Source organism: Macaca nemestrina, chromosome 4 (genome assembly GCF_043159975.1).
Source record: "Macaca nemestrina isolate mMacNem1 chromosome 4, mMacNem.hap1, whole genome shotgun sequence".
NCBI lineage: Eukaryota > Metazoa > Chordata > Mammalia > Primates > Cercopithecidae > Macaca > Macaca nemestrina.
The window spans coordinates 70,409,685-70,431,356 of record NC_092128.1 but is presented as its reverse complement, the minus strand read 5'-3'; the positions used below and the strand labels follow the sequence as shown (position 1 = coordinate 70,431,356).

Here is a 21,672-nt window from a genome sequence, read left to right as displayed (position 1 = left end):
AGCTGTTAATTCATGCTCTTATTTCAGATTGTCCATGTAGGAGCCACCCAAACCGATACACACATGAAACTCTGCAATTCTTTCAGGGAAGTTCACCAATTGAGCTCAAATACAATCTTACTAGAAAACTCTCTCCATCTTATCTCACCACTCTCAGTATTAATATTTTGGACGTGCCACATACAAATATAATCAAGGAGTAAAATAGTCATTGATTCACTACTATGAGCCTAAAATTCTGCTAGATGCTGCCAAAAATACCAAAAAAAAAGTCTCACCTTCCAAAATAACTACTGAAGACAAGAACAGCATACATGGAGCTAATGAAAAAGTAAGCGCTAGTATACAATGAACAATAGAATTGCACAGTATTAATAATAAGCAGGATTGATTCACCCACGGGGGATTAAAGATGAACAGAGACTTAGAGAAGAGGGGACATTCCAGAAGAAAGGATAGCAGAAGCAAAGGCTTGAGGTCTGAACGAAGGTACAGCATGGACAATGAGTGGACAGGTGTCTCAAGGAAGCTAAAGAGCAGACCTTCCAGGTTGGAGTAACCCTTAATAGACTAGAAGGAGACACTGAATATAGGGAGAAATTGGGTTCAGTGACAAGGCAAGGTGGGGTCAGATAATGAAGGGACCCTTGAAATCTAATAGTAACATTTACCTTGATAAAGCAGTGTAGAGAATCCACCAAAGGTCTCTAAGCAGGAAAGTGAAATGTCGACAGTGATTGTGGTAAACATCGTGGAGCTCAGCTCACAACCCTCTTTGGTGCCAACAGACCCATTCTTCAGCTACTTCACAGTTGTATCATTTGGTGGAAAGAGATCTTAGCTGCGGAAGCCTCCCCCAATTTCTGCCTCCTCTCATGGGGTGAGTTGCTCATAGCCAGGCCCTTGAGGAGGCAGAGAGGAGGAGACTCATAGGGCAGTTACAGAGCAAAGGACAGCCACACGAGCAAAGAAATTAGAGGGCCTCTGAAATGGACCTCAGAGGTCACTCAGGAGAGCATGGTGTGGTATAATGGCCTGGCGCTTGGCCTCAATTTTTGGCAAATCTAAAAGTTAATCCCAGCTGTGGAACACTCTGTAGGATCACCTGAGGTCTTAGGTACAACTTCATGTGGATCAACTCTCTCTGCCCAACCCTGCCTTCCTCACTTCCTTACAGCTGTGTCTCCTGAATCATTCTCCAATAAACCTGCATGCAGCATAGGTTTCCAGGGAACATGATCTAAGAGACTGTGTTGAAAGAAGACTAATCTAGCAGTAGAATGTAGAGGAATGTGAAAGAAGGGACATATAATCAGAAGGGCCCAGAAACAAATCTATTCCAAGAACCATCACTACTTTATAACTGAATAGGATAACAGCAATGAAGCTGAAAAGGCACACATTGAAGTGGTAGCCATTTTGATGAAAACTCTACAAACATGTTGAGAGATGTCTTGTGAGGAGGGTCTAACATGACCCTGGCACAGACAACCTGAGAAACTGATATCTTTCAGTTAATGAAAACAATGTTAACCCTGAAGGCAATGGGATACTTGGTCTGGAGCATTCAAAACAGAGTTCGGTTTGGTCATGGTTTAGTTGGAGACAGCAGCACCACATGCAACTAGAGTTGTAGGAGGTTTTCTGAAATTTGGGGCTAAATCAGTCAAGGTTAGAGATGTGGGCTGGAAATCAGCACAAAGAGGTGACAACTTGTTCCATAAGGTTAGATGCATGTACTAGTCTGTTTTCACACTGCTATAAAGAACTATATTAGACTGGGTAATTTATAAAGAGAAGAAGTTTAATTGACTCACAGTTCCACACAGCTGGGGAGGCCTCAGGAAACTTACAGTCACAGCAGAAGGTGAAGGAGAAGCAAGGCATATCTTACATGGTGGCAGAAGAGACAGAGCAAGGCAGGGAAATGTCACACTTTTAAACCAAAAGCTCTCATAAAGTCACTCATTATCACAAGAAGAGCAAGGGAGAAATCCACTCCATGATCCAATCATCTCCCACCAGACCCCTCCTCTGATACGTGGGGATTACAATTTGAGATGAGATTTGAGTGGGGACATAGAGCCAACCCACATCAATGCACTCTCATGAGGAGGTAAAGAAAATCAAGGTTATGGATTGGTGGGATGCCCAAGGAAGCAGAAAGAGGGGAAAACCTTCTTAGAGAAGAGAAAGGACTTCAAGATGCCATATTTAGCAAATAAAAATACAGGATGCCCAGTTAAATGCTGCCAGGGTCATACTTACACTAAAAAAATTATTAACTTCTTATATGAAATTCAAATTTAAATGGGCATACAAAATCTAATCTGGCAACCCTTGGAACTTCAAATACAAAAAAGTGGGGGTGGGGATGCAAAAACCTCAGGAACGTGTGGCATAATGAAACTACGGAAAGAGACAGTTGTTCAGTGGTAGTATCAAATGGTGTCAAATGACAAAATGATGTTAAGGATCACCAAAAATTTGGAAAGGTCACTGATAACCTTTAAAACATTCTAGTATTTATTTGAACAATTCTACAGACGATTAATTCCTAGGCTTGAATTACTGTTACTTTCTTAACTTATTGAGTCCTGATTAAATTATTTTACCAAAATTGTCTAAAAGATGATAACTCTGTTGCCCATTCAGAAAAAAGGAAATGTTAAGTACTGCAAATCCTCCTCTTCCTACTGGAGGAAGGTTAACATTTCTCACAAAACTGAAAGCTATCAAAAAACTGGTTTTCTACATTAATATATGCATTTTTACATGACCATTTAAAATCTTCAAGAAATGTCTTCTCTCTTTTCTCTAAAGAATACAAATTGCTTAGGGTCATTCCATGAACTCAATCGGGCCTACAGTAATTAAAAAGAACACAATTTTCTACATGTTTCTTTCCATGAAATTTAAAAAAAAATCTCCAAAGGGAAATGTAAAACACAAATTGCAGTTAGTAAACATGAGTTACCTAAAATAGGCATTTCATTTGCAGAAATGTGTCAATGTGCATATTTATGTGCATGTAAACAGAAAGGAACTGTAACCTGGAAATATTAGCATTAAAGAACACTTGCTAGATACCTTCTGGATCACATATGCATAACAAATTATGTCAGTTACTTCACTGTAAACAAAGAAAAATACACATTCTTCATTCAAAAAGTCTAGAGGTTTGAAAATTTCAGTTCTTGACTGTCATCTCAAATCTGCTTTTGTATTATACTTCATCTCTGAAATAGAAAAGGCTATGTATTGCTCTCCAATGACACATAAAGTTTCCAGTAACAACTCCACGCACAGACCACAACAATATAACACTGTACTTAAAGAATTTGCCTAGATGCTTTATGAAGCCCAAAAGCAATACACGGGTTTATCAAATCATTAAAAAAAAATGCCCATATATTTCTCAAGTCATATTTTTACTCCAAATACAGCAAATATGTATAATATTATGGCAGCAAATAAAAAGTTACAGTAACAAATTTTATATACATATATGTATACACACACACACACAGAGAGAAAATATTGGTCATTTGCTCTTTGTGGGTTTTAAGACTTTGTTTTATGGAAAACATTTCAGATTAATGAATGTTTTACTTAAAGAAGGCAGGACTTCCTATTAAACACTGCAAATTCAATGCCAGTAATTTTCCATAACATACATAAATTTCAAAGTTGAGAGGAAATTATTCCTAATAAACCAAATTTACTATCACTCATTGCTTATTCAGAATATTTTTGACTTCATTTTTAATAGTTTCAGTAAATCTGAAATTATAATAGCAGGGGCTTATTGGCCAAGTATTTTCCATAAGCTATTAGTGAGGCAGAAATCTTCTGGGAATTTAAGAAGTATCTAGAAGTACAGTTATTCAAGTTGTAGCTAAACTGCCAGTGATTCCCCAATTCTGAAAACATTTAAGCATCCATACGTAAACAAATGTGTGTGGTTGACAGTTGAACTTTCATGTTTTCTCATTTTCAGTTTGATTTAGCTCTCCCGATAAGGTAACAACTTAAAAATATTTTCTTTTGCACTAATTTTTCCATCACGTGTGATGTAAATAAGTTCCACTATATTAATTGCCTATGAAACAGCAAAATGTTTAATATCTGGTTAATCCATTTTTCCAGGATTTAATTGGTTATGTGTGAATCACTGCCAGACAAGTTTTGATTGTTTTCTAACACATTCACAGTTATGCTAGAGAGGACTGTGTGCATTTGACTAAGAAAGGAAATCTGCAGCAGGAGTTGGGGTACTGGTCTGCAGCTCTGGCCAATCAACTAGCAAATCACTTTAGAGTTAAGTCTTAACCTCTATAATCCTGCCTCTGGGAAGTGGCACTTCCTAGTGTTAAGAGCTGTGCTTCAAAAGTCAGATGGACTTAGGTATGATTCTGTCTGATAATCAATTCTGTGGGTTTACAGTCTGCTGGTTAGAAAGGGTAGATGGTGGGAGATTGGTTCTCTTACCCACCATGAACCATCTGGAATAACCCAAATGTGTTAACATAAAACAGGCAGAGGAGAAGAGCTACTCCAGATCCAAATAAACCTTGGAAGTCCCTGAGAGAGTAGAAATGTTGAACTGCTTCCTAATGGCTTACAATCTTACAATTTAATTAAAGGCATTTAGAAAGTAACAACAGAGACAACCACTTACTAAGTGACTACTATGCATTTAGAACTTTAAAAAAATATTACACAGGTCATTCTAAATAAGTCAGCTCCACCAATCTACTGTTCAACTGGATCAATTCTTAAAACAAACAAACAAAAAACCCTACAGAAAAACTAATCTCAGTCTCTATTAAGAAAATTTTATAATCCTAAATACTTTTGTGAAACCAAGTTAGCATCATTAAAACTGACCCCTGCTGCTGATTCCTGCCCATTCCAGTCTGAAACTTTAGGACAAAAAGGAAAGAGTGTCAAGCTCACAGATAACAGAACCACTGCCAAGTTCTGGCTTATTATTTTCTTTAATTGTTTTTCTTGGGTCCTGTTCAAGTTGCTAGGGTTTTTAAAAGTACGATTATCAATTCGATTCTTACGGGTATACTCAGGGACTTGACTGAAATGGCACGTGTCCAAAATATATAAATGACCCATACTAAAATTTCCCTTAACTCTCTACTTCTACACTTTTCCCATAATATACTATATGGCACATTTTTCCCACATATGCTATTAATTTTCCTTTTATAAAATTAAAATAGGAATTATCTGATGGTCTTTTGAAGAGTTCCACCACATTCCAAAATGTCAGGAGAAAATATAAAATACATAGAGATCTGAATGACGTGGTTTTTTTTTTGGCGCTTCACACCAAGATCAGATATAATCTGCGGTGAGAGCTGTATTTTAAAGAAGTGATTCACTGCCAGATCTCTGAACATCTTCTCTACAGTGATGACTCACACGACTTTCACTCCTGATCTTGGTAGTTCAAACTACCTACTCTCTCTAGGACTCAGTTGTTCTCTTGTAAAATGGTGGGAACAGATTACATCATCACTAATGCTCTTTTCAGCTTTTATATGCTCAGATTCAGTGATTTACTGGGATAAATGGTTATCACCTCAGTTTCCGTACATATCACATGAATTCAGTCACTTTGGACCTAAAACTGTAGCCACTTCTGACTTCCCTGTTTCTGTATGCAGTCCTATCAACCTCAAACTCACCCTCGCTGAAGATACTCAAATCTTTCTCAGAATTTACTAATATCCCTGAACTGGACAGTCTTCAATATCTTGTTCTATCTCCTCTTTCCCAGGATGACATTTTCTTACAGATCCCTGGGTCTCCTGACCAATCATCTCAAATGCCCTGGCAACATTAATGATCCAGTGTCAATAATTAAACTCATGCCCAAAGAACAAAAGGAATAGTAACAAACAACAAGTATAAAGAAAATAAGTCTTGATGGCCAGTCCTGGTGTCTGAGTGATTCCCAGGGCCCAGCAAAGGGACCAAGTCTCCAGAGCCCTGAAGACAAGGGGTAACACACCAAAATATGGACTCATTTTCCACTCCACCTTCATTGGCCGAGCAGCTGCCAAGAACAAAGGCCGCATCTCCTGATACCTGGCAAACAAATGCAGTACTGCCTCACGAATCGATTGCTTCTCTGAGGTGCCCACGAGTGTATTTGGGGAGAAGCTTCGAGAACAAGTTGAAGAGCGACTGTCCTTCTATGAGACTGGAGAGATACCACGAAAGAATCTGGATGTCATGAAGGAAGCAATGGTTCAGGCAGAGGAAGTGGCTGCTGAGATTACTAGGAAGCTGGAGAAACAGGAGAAGAAACGCTTAAAGAAGGAAAAGAAACGGCTGGCTGCACTTGCCCTCGCATCTTCAGAAAACAGCAGTAGTACTCCAGAGGAGTGTGAGGAGACGAGTGAAAAACCCAAAAAGAAGAAAAAGCAAAAGCCCCAGGAGGTTCCTCAGGAGAATGGAATGGAAGACCCATCTATCTCTTTCTCCAAACCCAAGAAAAAGAAATCTTTTTCCAAGGAGGAGTTGATGAGTAGTGATCTTGAAGAGACCGCTGGCAGCACCAGTCTTCCCAAGAGGAAGAAGTCTTCACCCAAGGAGGAAACAGTTAATGACCCCGAAAAGGCAGGCCACAGAAGTGGCTCCAAGAAAAAGAGGAAATTCTCCAAAGAGGAGCCAGTCAGCAGTGGGCCTGAAGAGGCAGCTGGCAAGAGCAGCTCCAAGAAGAAGAAAAAGTTCCATAAAGCATCCCAGGAAGATCAGAATGCAAACGGACATTCTCTGGGAGGTGGGACATACCATAGCCCAAGGTGACATCTTCCACCCTGTGCCCTGTTCTCCAATAAAAACAAATTCACCAAAAAAAAAAAAAAGAAAGAAAGAAAATAAGTCCTAGAAACTGGCACTGCACAGAACAATACCCAGATTATCTTTTTGTTAGAATAACAGTGAACACCTTAGCAGCTAGAGTTTTCATTAGAAAACTTTCAGGAGCAACCCACACACCCTACTAGCAAGAGATTTAATTCTCTCTATGCCAGCCAAACTGGTGGTGGTGTTGGGTGGTGCGGAGTGGAAGTACTAGTCCTACTCCAGCCAGCTGCCCTAACAGTTATGTCTTCCTCTGTTTATTTATGCTTATAGGAATTCTACCTGCGTTCGAAGCCTCAGTCCAAATCCCATTTCTTCCATGACCACACCAGTGATCTCTAACTCTTTTCATTCAGAAACCACTATGGCCCTTTTTTCTTTAAGTTCTGGGATACATGTGCAGAATATGCAAGTTTGTTCCATAGGTATATATGTGCCATGGTGGTTTGCCACACCTATCAACCTGTTATCTAGGTTTTAAGCCCCACATACATTAGGTGTTTGTCCTGATTCTCTCCCTCCCCTTGCCCCGCATCCCCCGAAAGGCCCCAGTGTGTGAAGTTCCTCTCCCTGTGTCCATGTGTTCTCATTGTTCAACTCCCAGTTATCAGCGAGAACATGCAGTGTTTGGTTTTCTGTTCCTGTGTTAGTTTGCTGAGAATGGTGGCTTCCAGCTTCACCCTTGTCCCTGCAAAGGACATGAACTCATTCTTTTTTATGGCTGCATAGTATTGCATGGTATATATGTGCCACATTTTCTTTATCCAGTCTATCACTGATGGGCATTTGGGTTGGTTCTAAGTCTTTGCTATTGTGAATAGTGCCACAATAAACATCTGTGTGTATGTGTCTTTATAGTGGAATGATTTATAATCCTTTGGGTATATATCCAGTAATGGGATTGCTGGGTCAAATGGTATATCTGGTTCTAGGTCCTTTAGGAATTGCCATACTGTCTTCCACAATGGTTGAACTCATTTACATTCCCACCAACAGCGTAAAAGTGTTCCTATTTCTCCACAGCCTCATCAGCATCTATTGTTTCCTGACTTTTTAATGATCGTTATTCTAACTGGCGAGAGATGATATCTCATTGCAGTTTTGATTTGCATTTATCTATTGACCAGTGATGATGAGGTTTTTTTTCATATGTTTGTTGGTATGGCCCTTTTCATTATTGCTTAAATTCTACTGAAACACAAACTGCACTCTGGGTTAGTTCCATTTAGATGGCAATAGGGAAACAGCTGGGATATGACTAGTCAGTGCTTGATTCATACCACAACCCTAAGAACATAAAGCCCTAAGAAGTTGGCAATAGTTTATAATTGAACACAATTGACTGTATCATAAAGTACAATGTAGTAAGTGCTAAAAGGTAAGTGTACACAAGCAAAACAACAACAACAAAAACAAACAAAAAGTATACAGAAGGAAAAAGACTTTCTGTGAAAGCCAGAAAGATTTCAGGGAAGAGGCAGCACTAACATGACCTTAAAAGATGGTCAAAGCAGAGCTGAGGAAGGCATGGGAAGACTAAAACTTTAAAAAGGCAAGAGAGTCCTTCTTCTGAGATGTAGCTTCTCTGGCCGCTTCTCCATTATGGAATCATAAAAGTTCAACTTGGCCGGGCGCGGTGGCTCACGCCTGTAATCCCAGCACTTCGGGAGGCCGAGGCGGGCGGATCACAAGGTCAGGAGATCGAGACCACGGTGAAACCCCGTCTCTACTAAAAATACAAAAAATTAGCCGGGCGCGGTGGCGGGCGCCTGTAGTCCCAGCTACTCAGGAGGCTGAGGCAGGAGAATGGCATGAACCCGGGAGGTGAAGCTTGCAGTGAGCCGAGATCACGCCACTGCACTCCAGCCTGGGCAACAGAGCGAGACTCCATCTCAAAAAAAAAAAAAAAAAAAAAGTTCAACTTGTCAGTTGCCATTTACAATCAGCTTCTTGGCTGCATAAGTTACTCAATATGTTTTGCTTGTTTGTTTCTTATGAGACAGAATCTTGCTCTGTCACCCAGGCTGGAGTGCAGTGGCACGATCTTGGCTCACTGCAACCTCCGCCTCACAGGTTCAAGCAATTCTCCTGCCTCCCCAGTAGCTGGGATTGTGTGCTACCATGTCTGGCTAATTTTTGTATTTTTAGTAGAGATGGGGTTTCACCATGTTGGCCAGGCTGGTCTCGAACTCCTAACCTCAGTGATCTGCCTGCCTCAGCCTCCCAAAGTGCTGGGATTACAGGATTGAGCCACCATGCCTGGCCACAATGTGGTTTTTATTTTGGTTTTTTGCTCATATTGGGTTATTTTCTCTCGCTAAACAAGTGTTTTGTGATTAAAATTGTTTGTCAAAAATCGACAGCAATGATAATTTAAAAAAAAAAAAAAAGCTCTGATGTAAAGTGTGGCTCATGTTTTTTGTAATGACAGGACAGGCTCCATAGCATCAACAGGAGACCCCTGAAACTTTCCTTCCAACTGATCGTAACAGTACTCAAGGGCCACCACTTCCATCAGTTTCAAAGCTCTTTTAATTTACCCATGGTTTCTATCTCACTCTTTCCCTTCAACAGACTTCGGTAATTATAGTCCTATAATTCAACCAATTACACATATTTCTTTACTAATAAATTTGAAGATATTTGAGAATAGGAGGTATCAGTTACAGGTTATAGTCAACAAAAGTTTTATTTCTGTTAATAAAAACAACACATATTTAGAGAATTTGGAAGAAAGAGAAATAAAGATATTAAATCACTAATGTTAATACTTCAATTTTCTTCTTTTTCAGCTAAACCTAAGAATATATATTTTAATAAAATCAGGAGAAAATGTAGTTGAGGTATAATTTACAAACCATAAAATATATCAACTGTAAGTATAAAATTCAGTGCTTTTTAATATACAGAGTTTTGCAACCGGTGCCATAACTCAGATTTGTTTGTTTGTTTTACTTTCTTCGGACCCTAACTATTATTTATACTACATTAAGATCAGTCTTTTTTCTTTTCTTTTCTTTTCTTTTTTTTCTTTTTCTTTTTTTGAGACAGAGTCTCGCTTTGTTGCCCAGGCTGGAGTGTAGTGGCGCGACTCAGCTCACTGGAACCTCTGCCTCCTGGGTTCAAGCAATTCTTCTGTCTCAGCCTCCCGAGTAGCTGGGACTACAAGCAAGCGTATTCATATACAAACGTATGTATATACAACCAAGCGTATTTAACTTAGCATAGTGTTTATGAGGTTCAAACATGTTATCAGTAGTTAGTTCCTTTTTACTGCTGTACAAATATACCATATTTTATTTATCATCTCAACAGTTGATGGACACTTAACTTGTTTCTGGATTTTGGCTATTCTGCATTAATAATACTGGAAACATTTAGGTAAATGTCTTCATGTGGAAGTATGTTTTCATTTCTCTTGGGTAGACAATACCCAGGAGTGAAGTCACTGGGTCATATGGTAATTTAATATTTAACTTTTTAAAAACTGCCAAACTGTTTTCCAAAGTGGGTGTACCATAAGCAGATATTCCCAACAGCAATATTTAAGGGTTCCAGTTATTCCATATGCAACACTTGGTATTGTTGTTCTCCTCAATTATAACCATTATATTGGGTGTGCAGTAATAGCTCACTGTGGTTTCTAATTTTCATGTCGTTTATGATTAACAACTGTGAAAACCATTGCATGGTCTTAGCCATTCATATATTTCTTTGCTCAAATATCTATTCAAATAAATTCCCCATTTAAAAAAATTGTGGGGGTCCTTTCATCGTGGAGTTTTGGACTTCTTTATATATTTTCAATATAAATCCTTTATCCAATATATTGTTTGGAAATATTTTCTACCGATTTGTGACTTGCCTTTTCATTTCTTTAATGGTGTCTTTTTAAGAGGACAATTCCAATTTATCGATTTTCATTTATATATTGTGTTTTTGCTATCATATCTATGAAATCTTTGTGTAATCCAAGGACACAAAATGTTCTACCAGATTTCGTTCCAGAAGTTTAAACTTTTATCTCCTACACTGAGGTCTTGGATCAATTTTGAGTTGACATTTGTGTATGTTATTACATAAGGGTGTATATCTTTTTGCATTTAAATACCCAATTGTCACAGCATCATTTATTGAAAAAGTTATCATTTCTCCATTGAATTGCCTTGCAACTTACTAAAAATCAACTGCCCACAAATGTCAGGGTTCATTTTTGAACTTTCCATTCTATGCCATGAATCAATATGTTTATTTTTACAACAATAACATACGGTCTTGATCTCTGTAGCTTTATACAAAGTTTCTGAAATTGCGTAGTGTAAGTCTTCCTACTTTGTTCATTTTCAAACCTGTTCTGGCAATTCTAGTTCATTACATTTTCATATAATGTAATATATGAAATGTAATTGTAGCTCAGATGGCCAATTTCTACAAAAAGCTGGCTAGGATTTTGACAGGTGTGACATTAAATCAACAGAGAAATGTGGGGTGAGGTTTCATCTTAACAATACGGCATCTTCAATCCATAAACATGGTACCCCTTTTCATTTATTTTAATCTTCCTTTATTTCTTTCCATCAAGATTTTGTAATTTTCAGTACAAAAATTCTAAATATGATTTGTTAGATTACCCCTAGGTATTTCTTTTTTATTGTAAGTATTTAAAGTGATTTTAAGTGGTATTGTATTCTAAATTTGGTTTTCCACATGTTCATTGATAGTATACACAAATATGACTGTGTGTGTGTATGTTGGGAAAATTCTTTTCTATTCAAAGTTTGTTAAGCCTTTAACATAAATAGGTGTTAGATTTTATAACAAACTTTTTTTACATCTATTGGAATAATAGTGTGATTTTTAAACTTTATTCTATTAACATGGTATTACATTAAACGATTTTGAGATGTCAAACTGAACTTTAGATACACCCCCTTGGTCATGGGTTACATTTTTTTAAAGCAACTTATAGTAGCTATGTTAATTACTAGCATGACAAGACGTTTACAAGTACATTATTAATTCTCATCATTTTTTAACATTAGCCCAGAAATTCTGAATGGAGGAATGTATTATCTTTGAACACCTCACTTAAAAAATCCCAGTGTAAATTGTAACAGCCATTTACTGGCAGGTTTTGTAACACAGGACATTTTATTTGTATCTAGGCCTCAATTGCCTCATCTGTAACTTGGATATATTAAAACCTACATATAACACAAGATTTGGTGAAAATCAAATGAGATAGTATTTTTTAAAGATTGGCAAAGTAGGAACTGAAAAAGTCCATGGGATTTTTAGAAGTTATACATGAATTCAGATTAGAACTGGTTATGTAATCCTCCTAAAATGTCTTAAATATAAAAGTATCATATCTCAATTTATATTTCTAGTTGACAAAATAGGACAAAATGTCATATAAATTTTTTACAAATTTAAAGTAGCCAAGAATTCAGTTACTTGATTTTAAAAAACAAACTTTATCCTTTAAAATTATTAACAGAAAAAAGAAAACATATGATTTTCATAGTTTTTAATCGCATGATTTAACACTTGACAAGTTTTTGTTGATATCAGTTGGCAGACACCCATCAGATTACTCAGACTTAGAATAACAATTGTGGCAATTTACATAAGCATACTTAGAATTACCGTCTAGACTCATGGATTTTTATCTTCCATTTACAAAATTTTTGCCTGTCAATTATAAAAATGCTTCAAGCAATTCATGTTAATTTTTTCAGTGACAGACATAAAGGGTGATTATTAGAGGGCTTAAAAATATTTTAACCCAATAAATGTGCATCATATTACTGCATGTATGCATGAAGAATAATAGTGATACAATTATAGATCTTTTTTCCAGGTAAAAGATTCATGTTGGTAATATTATTTTAATTATAAAGCTCGAAAATAATATGGTCTCCACTTCATTTCAAAAATGAAAAACCTAAAGACAAAATATGTTAAGTAATTGTTTATGATCACACAGCTAGAGGCACAGTCTCCACCAAGACTGAAAAATTGCTAGCTCCTTGCTTATGGAGCTTTCTCAATTTCGCCTTTTTGCTTTGGGGCAGCCTGAGAGGAATCTCTGTACAATTTTCATCACATGGGTTTCTGTCCCAATAGTAAGGCCATATAACAGAATACGAAGAAAGAACATGAGAGTTTATTCATTCATTCACTCAGTCATTCAACATACCCTGAGTGCCTATCATGTGCCAGGCACTGCTCCAGGCACTGGTTAGAAGATTCAAGGTGAACTCCATATCCACCACTTAATTATTTGTGTGACTTTGCACAAAACAATCTCGTTAGACCTCAGCCTCTTGATTAGTAAAATGAAGATGATAATATCAACCTTCCTCAAGGAATAGAAAATTAAACTAGATCATATACTCAAATAAGACTTGTAAAGTTCTCAATTTAGATACAACAAACACCTGCTACCTAAACTGCACCACCATGTCACACAATTGCCACATGAATGCCAGACTTCAAACTCACTAATTGAACTCATTGTCTTTCTTGTACTCCACCTCCCTCCCCTGTCCCCAACCACAGTTACTCATTACTGGTTCCACTATCTACCTAATTACCCAATCCAAAATCCTGGAAGTCACACTGACTAACCCCACCTCCATCAAGCTCCATGTCTAGTCAAATAAAAAGTCTTACCAAGTGTCCCTCTTAAGTCCCTTCCAAACATATATATCTCCTATCTATTCCTACTGCCAAAGCCTTTTTAGAGGCCCATTATTTTTTGCCTTAGATACTTGGGTGTCTTTTAGTCTCTCTCACACTTACTGCATAATCTGAACTGAAAATAGGTAAATTCAATAAAAATCTGCATGTTGAAGGTTGAGACTACTCTGTAACCCCTATCTCTTACTCAATCCCCACAATGTAGGCAGCAAACTGAAATCCTCCAGGCAGGAGATAAAATAATCCTTTTCTGTAGAAACTGAAGCTTCCTTCCAAGAAAAGACCCCCAAATGCTGACATCTTAGATACTGCAAGAAAAAAAAAAAAAAACTGGTTCACTCACCCCATCACACTACAGTGAAACCTGCCAACCAACATTCCCTATCCAAGCACCCAGAGCTCCCAAACAGCATATTAAAGTCTGACTTTAAAATATGAGCTGACAATTAACAAGATATCCAGGTAGCTGAAGGATGCTTCCAATAAGAAAGAGACCAAACAGACAAGCAGAAATAAATGAAAGAGACAATATAGAAGAAAATTCAAATAACTGTATTATTTATTCTCAAAGACGTAAGAGATGATAACTCTTCTTGATCTCCTTTTGGGAGATTTCTCTGAGTTCACAATCCAAGTGTTCTTCTGAAAGTTTAATACCTGTTAAGGTATTTTTATATTGAAGAATTTTTCATTATTCCTTGATTGTTTCTATTTTATGGCCTCATGTTCATATTTAATGGATATAATATCCCAACAAGACTATAAGTTTAGTAGTATTTTCATTCTCTTTAAGAAATGGAAAATGAAACACAGCAAGTTTAAGACTTGCTCAAAATCATACACTTAGATGGGAATGAAGTCCAAACTGGAATCCAGGCAGTCAGGCTTCAGAAACCAGGCCCTGGACCTCTTTCTGGTCACTAATACTGTTTATTAAAATTTACTGTAAGACCAAACACACAGCTTGAAGACCACCAGGATGCAACTGAGGAACCCCTGGACAAGGTAATCTCTAAAGTCTGATTTAGATTCCTAATTAGCTTATATAGGATTCATGTACTTCCAACAATGATGCTACAAACAGTGTCTTAAAAAACACTTGCCAATAAAACAGCTGAATTCAGAAATGTCTAGAATGAGCAAAGAATATCTGAGTTTTTAAAAAAAGTTATTAAGCCCCATGAAGAAACCTAATTTAACCTGTCACCTACTACATAGGGTCAGATGTTGCATTAACATAATGTTTCACTAAAAATTCCATTTATAATCAACTTGTTAATTTAGAAATCATTACAAGAGGATGAACAATTCCAAACACCAATATTGACAAAACACAAATGAAAACAAATGTTTGTCTGTTCTTCCTCTCCCTACTACAGCCCTCCAGTCTATTAAAGAAGGCGGTTACGTCCCAGGAGCCTCTCTTCCCATCTGTGCCCACACTCTTAACTAACTTCCAGGGGCCTGAGTGCAAGAGACTCCAGGTCAGGGAAGAGGGAGGGAACAGAGGACCTCAGTTCTCTTTTGGCAGATGTCCTCTCTCCACTGGGAAAGTGATAGGGGTCAGAAGTATCTAGGCATGCAAATATTGACAAGATAATTTCAGTTACAACCAAAGATGATTATTTACTTATCATTTAGGTTGTATTTGATCATCAAAGCTATATATTTGGACAAAAAAGGCTCTTAGAGGACAGCCCTGGAATCTACTCAAGGATAAAAAAGATATATCTAGATAAAAAACACGTCCATATACTTGGATAAAAAGCATATCTGGATAAAAAAGACTCCAACAGAACAGCCTGGAACATTTTATCTTTGTGTAAATGTGTCTGAAATCCCAATGGCCAACGTATAGAAATGTGGAAGTAGACCTTTATAATTTCACAGCAACTCAGTAGCTTTGGAGGTCTCCATTATGTCAGTTCTCCATGCTTCCAATCCCAGACTAACTACCAATGTCTCAATCATACTCACTAACTTGACAGATGTAATCTATCTTTATACAAGCCACATTCATAAGTCATCCAATCATCCATGGAGAATGATATTTTGCTTGAAAACACAAATAAATGAATAACAATAACAAAAGAGCCTATATAGAGAGAAACAAAAACAAATCACTTTGGAGAAAGTTATCTATATTCATTCATTGTCTATTACATGCAAACTTCAGTAAAAAAAACAAAGAAGACTGTTATCAAAACCACCATGTAGTACATTTTTCTCCTAAGCTTTCAAAGGTGCAATGCGGGTCCCAGTCCATTCTTACCTACAAATCTCCCTGTGAAACTGAGAAAAATAAACACTGGCAGCAGGTTGAATAGTGTCTCCCAGAAATTTATGTCAGCCCAGAACCTCAGAAGGTGGCCTTATTTGCAAATGGGGCCTTTGCAGACATAATTAGCTAAGTTAAGATGAAGCCATACTGGATTAGTGTGGGCTCTAAATCCAACGACTGATGTCCCTATAAGAAGAGAAGAAGACACATAGAGACAGGCAGAGAAGACCATGTGAAGATGGAGGCAGAGATTGGAGTAACTATAAGCCAAAGAACACCAAAGATTGTAGGAAGCCACCAGGGGCTAGGAAAAAGCTAGTAAGGATTTCTGCCCTACAACCTCTAAAAGAAGCATGGTCCTGCCAGTATCCTGATTTTGAACTTCTACTCTCCAGAACTGCAAGAGAACAAGCCAGCAGATTTGTGGTAATTTATCACAGAAGCCCTAGAAAAGTAACACAATACCCCAAACATGAAAAGCAAGAAATGAAACCTAGACTAGTTAATTATCAATTGAATTATAACTCGATTACATATACAAACTTCACAAGCAATTGTACCATACAGTTACAAGGAAAAATGGTATGGTTAACAAAAAACAACAAAAATAAATAAAGAGGCTATTAACATAAAAGAGAAAAATGTAAGGTAGAGAGTCAAATTATCAGTCAAACACCAAAATTTTTAATGACTCAATTAAAATAATGGAAATTACTTTCCATTTTAAAACTTTAACAAATTTATAAAATATCAATAATTCATATAACATTTACTGTACTGTTAGAATATTTTAATTATACAGTACAAATTTTACAATTAAGCTATAAAACTATTTATTTTACCAGCAGGTTAACTAATTCCAAACATTTGAAATAAAAGAAGTTGCCTTTTTTCCTTTATCTGTTTTTCAGTTTATATCTACCTCTGCCTTCCTAGTACCACATTTTTTATTAAAAATCTAAAATGTTTCCATAGAATTCTAATAGAATGAATAATGAAAAAAATACATAAAGAAGGGTGGAGAAAGGAAGAGTGAGAAGGTAGATAAAGCACATGGAAAGACTCAGACATGTATTAAAAGAATGTACTCAAACAAAAAGTTCAATACTACAGAGTTTACCATGAGAGGTCCCCTTTTCCTCTACATGTTTCTACTTTCCTTGAGTTACACTGTGTTGAAAGTATTTGTTCCTTTCCTCTTTTTGACCCTTCCTTGTCCTATATGGATGCTGCCTTCCTTTCTTTATTGAAAAATGTGTTATCACTTTTAAAAATAAATTTTGTCCGTGTTCCCCCGCAAAATCCCTATCTTTTTTGCTAACCTTGATTTAATGGCAATAAGACAACCCACTGTATGAAATGAAAACGCAGTACGAACTCAAAATTTCTACATAAAATCTATCAGAGAATAATGTTTAAGTGTAGGCTCTGCAGGATGATTGCTCAGGTTCAGCTTTTTTTTTTTTTTTTTTTTTTTTTTTGAGACGGAGTTCCACTCTTGTTGCCCAGCCTGGAGTGCAGTGGCACCATCTTGGCTCACTGCAACCTCTGCCTCCTGGGTTCAAGCAATTCTTCTGCCTCAGCCTCCCAAGTAGCTGGGAATACAGTTGCCTACCACCACGCCCTGCTAATTTTTGTATTTTTAGTGGACACGGGGTTTTGCCGCGTTGAGCAGGGTGGTCTCAAACTGCTGAACTCAGGTGATCCGCCCACCTCTGCCTCCCAAAGTGCTGGGATTACAGGCGTGATCCCCCGCACCTAGCCAACTTCAGCTTTTAGCTCTACCACATGCTAGCGTTAACCTTAGGTGAGTGACTGAACCTCTCCATTCCTAACTTTCCTAACCTCAAAATAGCAATAATGATAGTACCTACCTTAGAGGGTTTTGTGAGTGTTAAGTGAGACTAGGCTCTGGCTGTGCAAGTACATACCGAATACTGTCTATTGATACTGATACCATTTTAATTTAAAGTTGTTCCCTATTAGAGTATCTAGATTTCTCTTTAAGCATAATTTTCACCTAAGAAAACCATCACATATTCAAGAATCTACGAAAGGAGACAACTGGCTTGCTTACCTCATGCCTTGTCTAAGAAAATCTTAAGACAACAAAAAATGTGGAAGTCTAGAATACAGTATCAGAGAGTAAGAACATACACACTTAAAAGTTGTTTGAAAGATGGAATATCCTAAGACATTTTACTCACTCCCTTTCAAACCTCTCCTGTATCTCCCAGCTCTTTATCTGTTCCACATAAACCAGGATGATGCCATATAATGATTCTAAAGTAAAACAGAAAAGCTGACCCTGAGCCCTACGACTTGATTTCTCCAAGCTGCCATGGAGGACAAAATGAGTTTCAAAGTGCCTGAACTTGAATTAATCCATTACACACTCTACTCAATGACAAATAAAATTCAAAGTACATCTTTGGACATAAATCCAAGTTAGATTAGAGTTGCTTCAAGTATTTCCACTTGAGGTGAAAATTACGCCTTAAAATCCAAGTTTCTAGGTAAGCCTGTGAGTGGCAAGTAGTCACTTACAAACTACTTTACTGTGCATGGTGCTTTCTTATTCTGAAATCTTCCTGCTGTTGATATTTTGTAAATGAGAAATTGATCAAAACAGCAGAAGAGGGGTAAATTCAAATTCAGGTGTTCTATCTCAGTTGAACACACCATGCTGCTTCCTCGCCAATGTAAAACTGAACATATCCCAAATGTCTCCCACATTACCCTAAATATTTCAAATTCTACCACCAGATACACAGAGGAGTTATTGTGTCTGGACTTCCAGAAGGATAAATGGGGAAAGCTAAGCAATGATGATGGCTTTTGCTTCCAGATATAAACAGCAGAAAAATAAGACTATGAAAGGCAGAATGAGAAGACAAGAAAAAAACAAGTAACAAAAACTAACCCAGAGTTTAATTTCTCTGCCTTAGAGTCATTTACCTCTACAAAAAAAAAAAAAAAAAAAAAAAAAATCACCCTGAAGTCAGACTTTATTAAAAAGACATTAAAATATTTTATTCAATGGAAAATAAAATGTCATTTTGTGATCAAGGCCTCAACTATTCTTCTATCATTCCCTGATCTCCAGAACATTCCAAATTCTGAGTTTAAAGATTCCTTGGGAAATCAAAACCACAAATGCCAAGGTAGTTCTTAAGAGATGGCATGATCCAACTGCTATTTTTTGCAAGTAGGGTGACATGGTTTGACTCTGTGCCCTCACCTAAATCTCATGTTGAATTGTAATCCCCAATATTGGAGCTGGGGCCTGGTGGGAGGTGATTGGATCTGGGGGTGGTTTCTCATGGTTTAACACCATGCCCCTTCATGTTGTCATATCAATAGTGAGCCAGTGAGTTGCCATGAAATCTGGTTGTTTAAGAGTATATAGACCCTCCTCCCTCTCTATATTCTTCCTGCTTCGGCATGTAAGATGTGTCTGCTTCCCCTTCACCTTATAGGATGATTGAAAGTTTCCTGAGGCCTCTCCAGAAGATGCTGTGCTTCTGGTACAGCCTGTAGAACCATGAGCCAATTAAACCTCTTTTCTTTAGATATTAGTCAGTCTCAGGTACTTCTTTACAGCAGTGCAAGCATGGATTAATACACAGGGTTACTAAGGCCCAAAGCCATTAAGTGCTGTTATGGGCTGAACTGTGTCCCCCCAAAAAATTCATATTGAAGTCCTGACCCTTAGTGCCTTAGAATAGGACTGTGTTTATCTTCAAAAAGGTAATTAAGGTGAAATGATGTCATCTGAGTGGACCCTAAACCAATGTGATTATTGTTCTTACAAGAAGAGAAAATTTGGATGCAGACAGATATATAGGAAAAATGATGTGAAGACACAGGGAGAAGACTGCCATCTACAAGTTAAGGAGAGTGGCTGGCACAGAGCCTTCCTCATAGCCCTCATTGGGAGGGCCAGGACACCTTGCTCTCTGATTTCCAGCTTCCAGGACTGTAAGACAATAAGTTTCTGTTGTTTAAGCTACCCAGGCTGTGGTACTTTGTTTCAGCAGCCCCAGCAAACTAATTGAGGTGGCTTGTCTTTTACTGTACAGTGATGAAAAACAAAGTCAGGATCAAAACCTACTGATTTGTGTATATTGATTCAGTAAAGTTGCAGAATACAAAATCAACATACACAAATCAGTAGGTTTTGATTCTGACTTTGTTTTTCATCACTGTACAACATAAAAGAAATCACCTCCAGCTTCCCATGAGAGTTTCTACCTTGCCTTGTAACTGACTCCATTTTCACTCAATATTCTCTTCCACAAAAATGTTATACTTGGTTCAACTTCTTAACGACCATGGTACATATATATTACTTATGCTAAACTCTTGTGAGCTACACTCCCGCATTCCCAACAAGACATTTTCATACAGATGCCTCATGAGCCCAAAATCTCTAAAACCCAAATCGATAACTCCAAAATGTCAGTAATGACCCTGTTTTGAAATCTAACAAGGTCTTGGCTGGTACAAGACCCTGCTCCTTAGACAAGTCATCTAACCCCTCTGAGCCTTAATTCCATATTTATAATACAGATTCCATAAACAATATAAATTCTACAAAATAAAAATTCAAAACTCTTTCAAAGGACTAGAATGTGAAGATTACATTGGATAACAGCCTTTCAAAACTGTAAAGTCTTAAAAGCAATCTCCATGCAATCACAAACTATTTCTATCTCTGGCACCATTTTTTCACTCATTCAAACTCAAAACCATTGACATTTCCCTCTCATTCTATAATCAATACTTCATCTAGCTCTGACATCTCTTTCTATAGAATATTATTTTTTGTTGTTAACGTCTAACAAACCCATAATTTCAAATCTGCACTACGTTGAATGACTGACTTATCAGCTTCCAGTTTCTTCTTTTTCTAATCGATATCATATCCAAATATCAGATTTTTCTTCCTAATATGCCCAGCTCAAAAGTCTTCAGAGGGTCTCTAACCCACAGCACAAGATCCCACCTACACAGCCCTGCATTCTACAACACAACTGCAACTAAGGGCCAGTTCCTAAGCTCATCTCAAGGCTTAAAATGAAGTTATGTTGCCAGTCAAAGCCAGGTCTCAGTGTGCTAAGGATTCATTGCATGCCCTGCTTCTCTGTGTTTCCAGAACCTAACCTTTAATGTGCCTCAGGAGCTTGCCTCACACCCAGCCAATGTGAATAAGTAGATCATCAACAACTTCAATGTGATCCTACTGGCTTCTTCCCTTGAACCTCCCACTGATGGGCCTGCTTGTCACACTGGATCCTTCAATACCATTAAGAACTTTCTTGTCACCTTGGACCAAGACTTTGGTCCAAGCACCAACAGTAAGGTTAGGTTGATTAATTCTAGTGCACACCCGGCATACCAGGAATCCTGCCTGCTGGCCAGTTTCATTTTTCTTCTGCTTCCTTGTTGGCCCAGAATCCCTGTCCCTCTCGTCTCTCATATTCAGGGCCTATTGTGTAATTAAATTCAGTAGCGCTTTTAACCTTATCTTCCTCCACAGCTTAACAGAAACCCATTGTTCTACCTCAGTCAATCATTTTCAATCCCATCAAACCCAATACCCTCTTTATATAACAAATATTTTACTATCTTTTTTGTCTTTACTATTATGAAATGGAATTCATATATAACAAGATACACACACATAATTTCAAATATTTATATATAAATATAACTTCAAATATATTAATTTATATCTATATGTAACTAATACAAAAAATAATAATTAATTTATAATAAAACAAAGTATTTAAATA

General features: G+C 37.4%; 2 protein-coding genes across 5 annotated transcripts in view; one reads left to right on the top strand and one right to left on the bottom strand.

Annotated features, from left to right (window-relative positions):
* LOC105475476 (cyclin dependent kinase 14) overlaps positions 1 to 21,672 on the bottom strand; it is a 594,776-nt gene that overhangs the window by 381,894 nt on the left and 191,210 nt on the right. The window lies entirely within an intron of this gene.
* On the top strand, positions 5,951 to 6,869 carry LOC105475475 (nucleolar protein 56-like). Its single transcript, XM_011730737.3, has one exon. The coding sequence runs from the start codon at positions 6,256 to 6,258 to the stop codon at positions 6,829 to 6,831; it is 576 nt and encodes a 191-aa protein (XP_011729039.2). The 5' UTR covers positions 5,951 to 6,255; the 3' UTR covers positions 6,832 to 6,869.

Excerpts from the sequence above, each read along its gene's own strand:
- LOC105475475 (XM_011730737.3), top strand. The coding sequence starts at position 6,256 with ATGAAGGAAGCAATGGTTCAGGCAGAGGAAGTGGCTGCTGAGATTACT.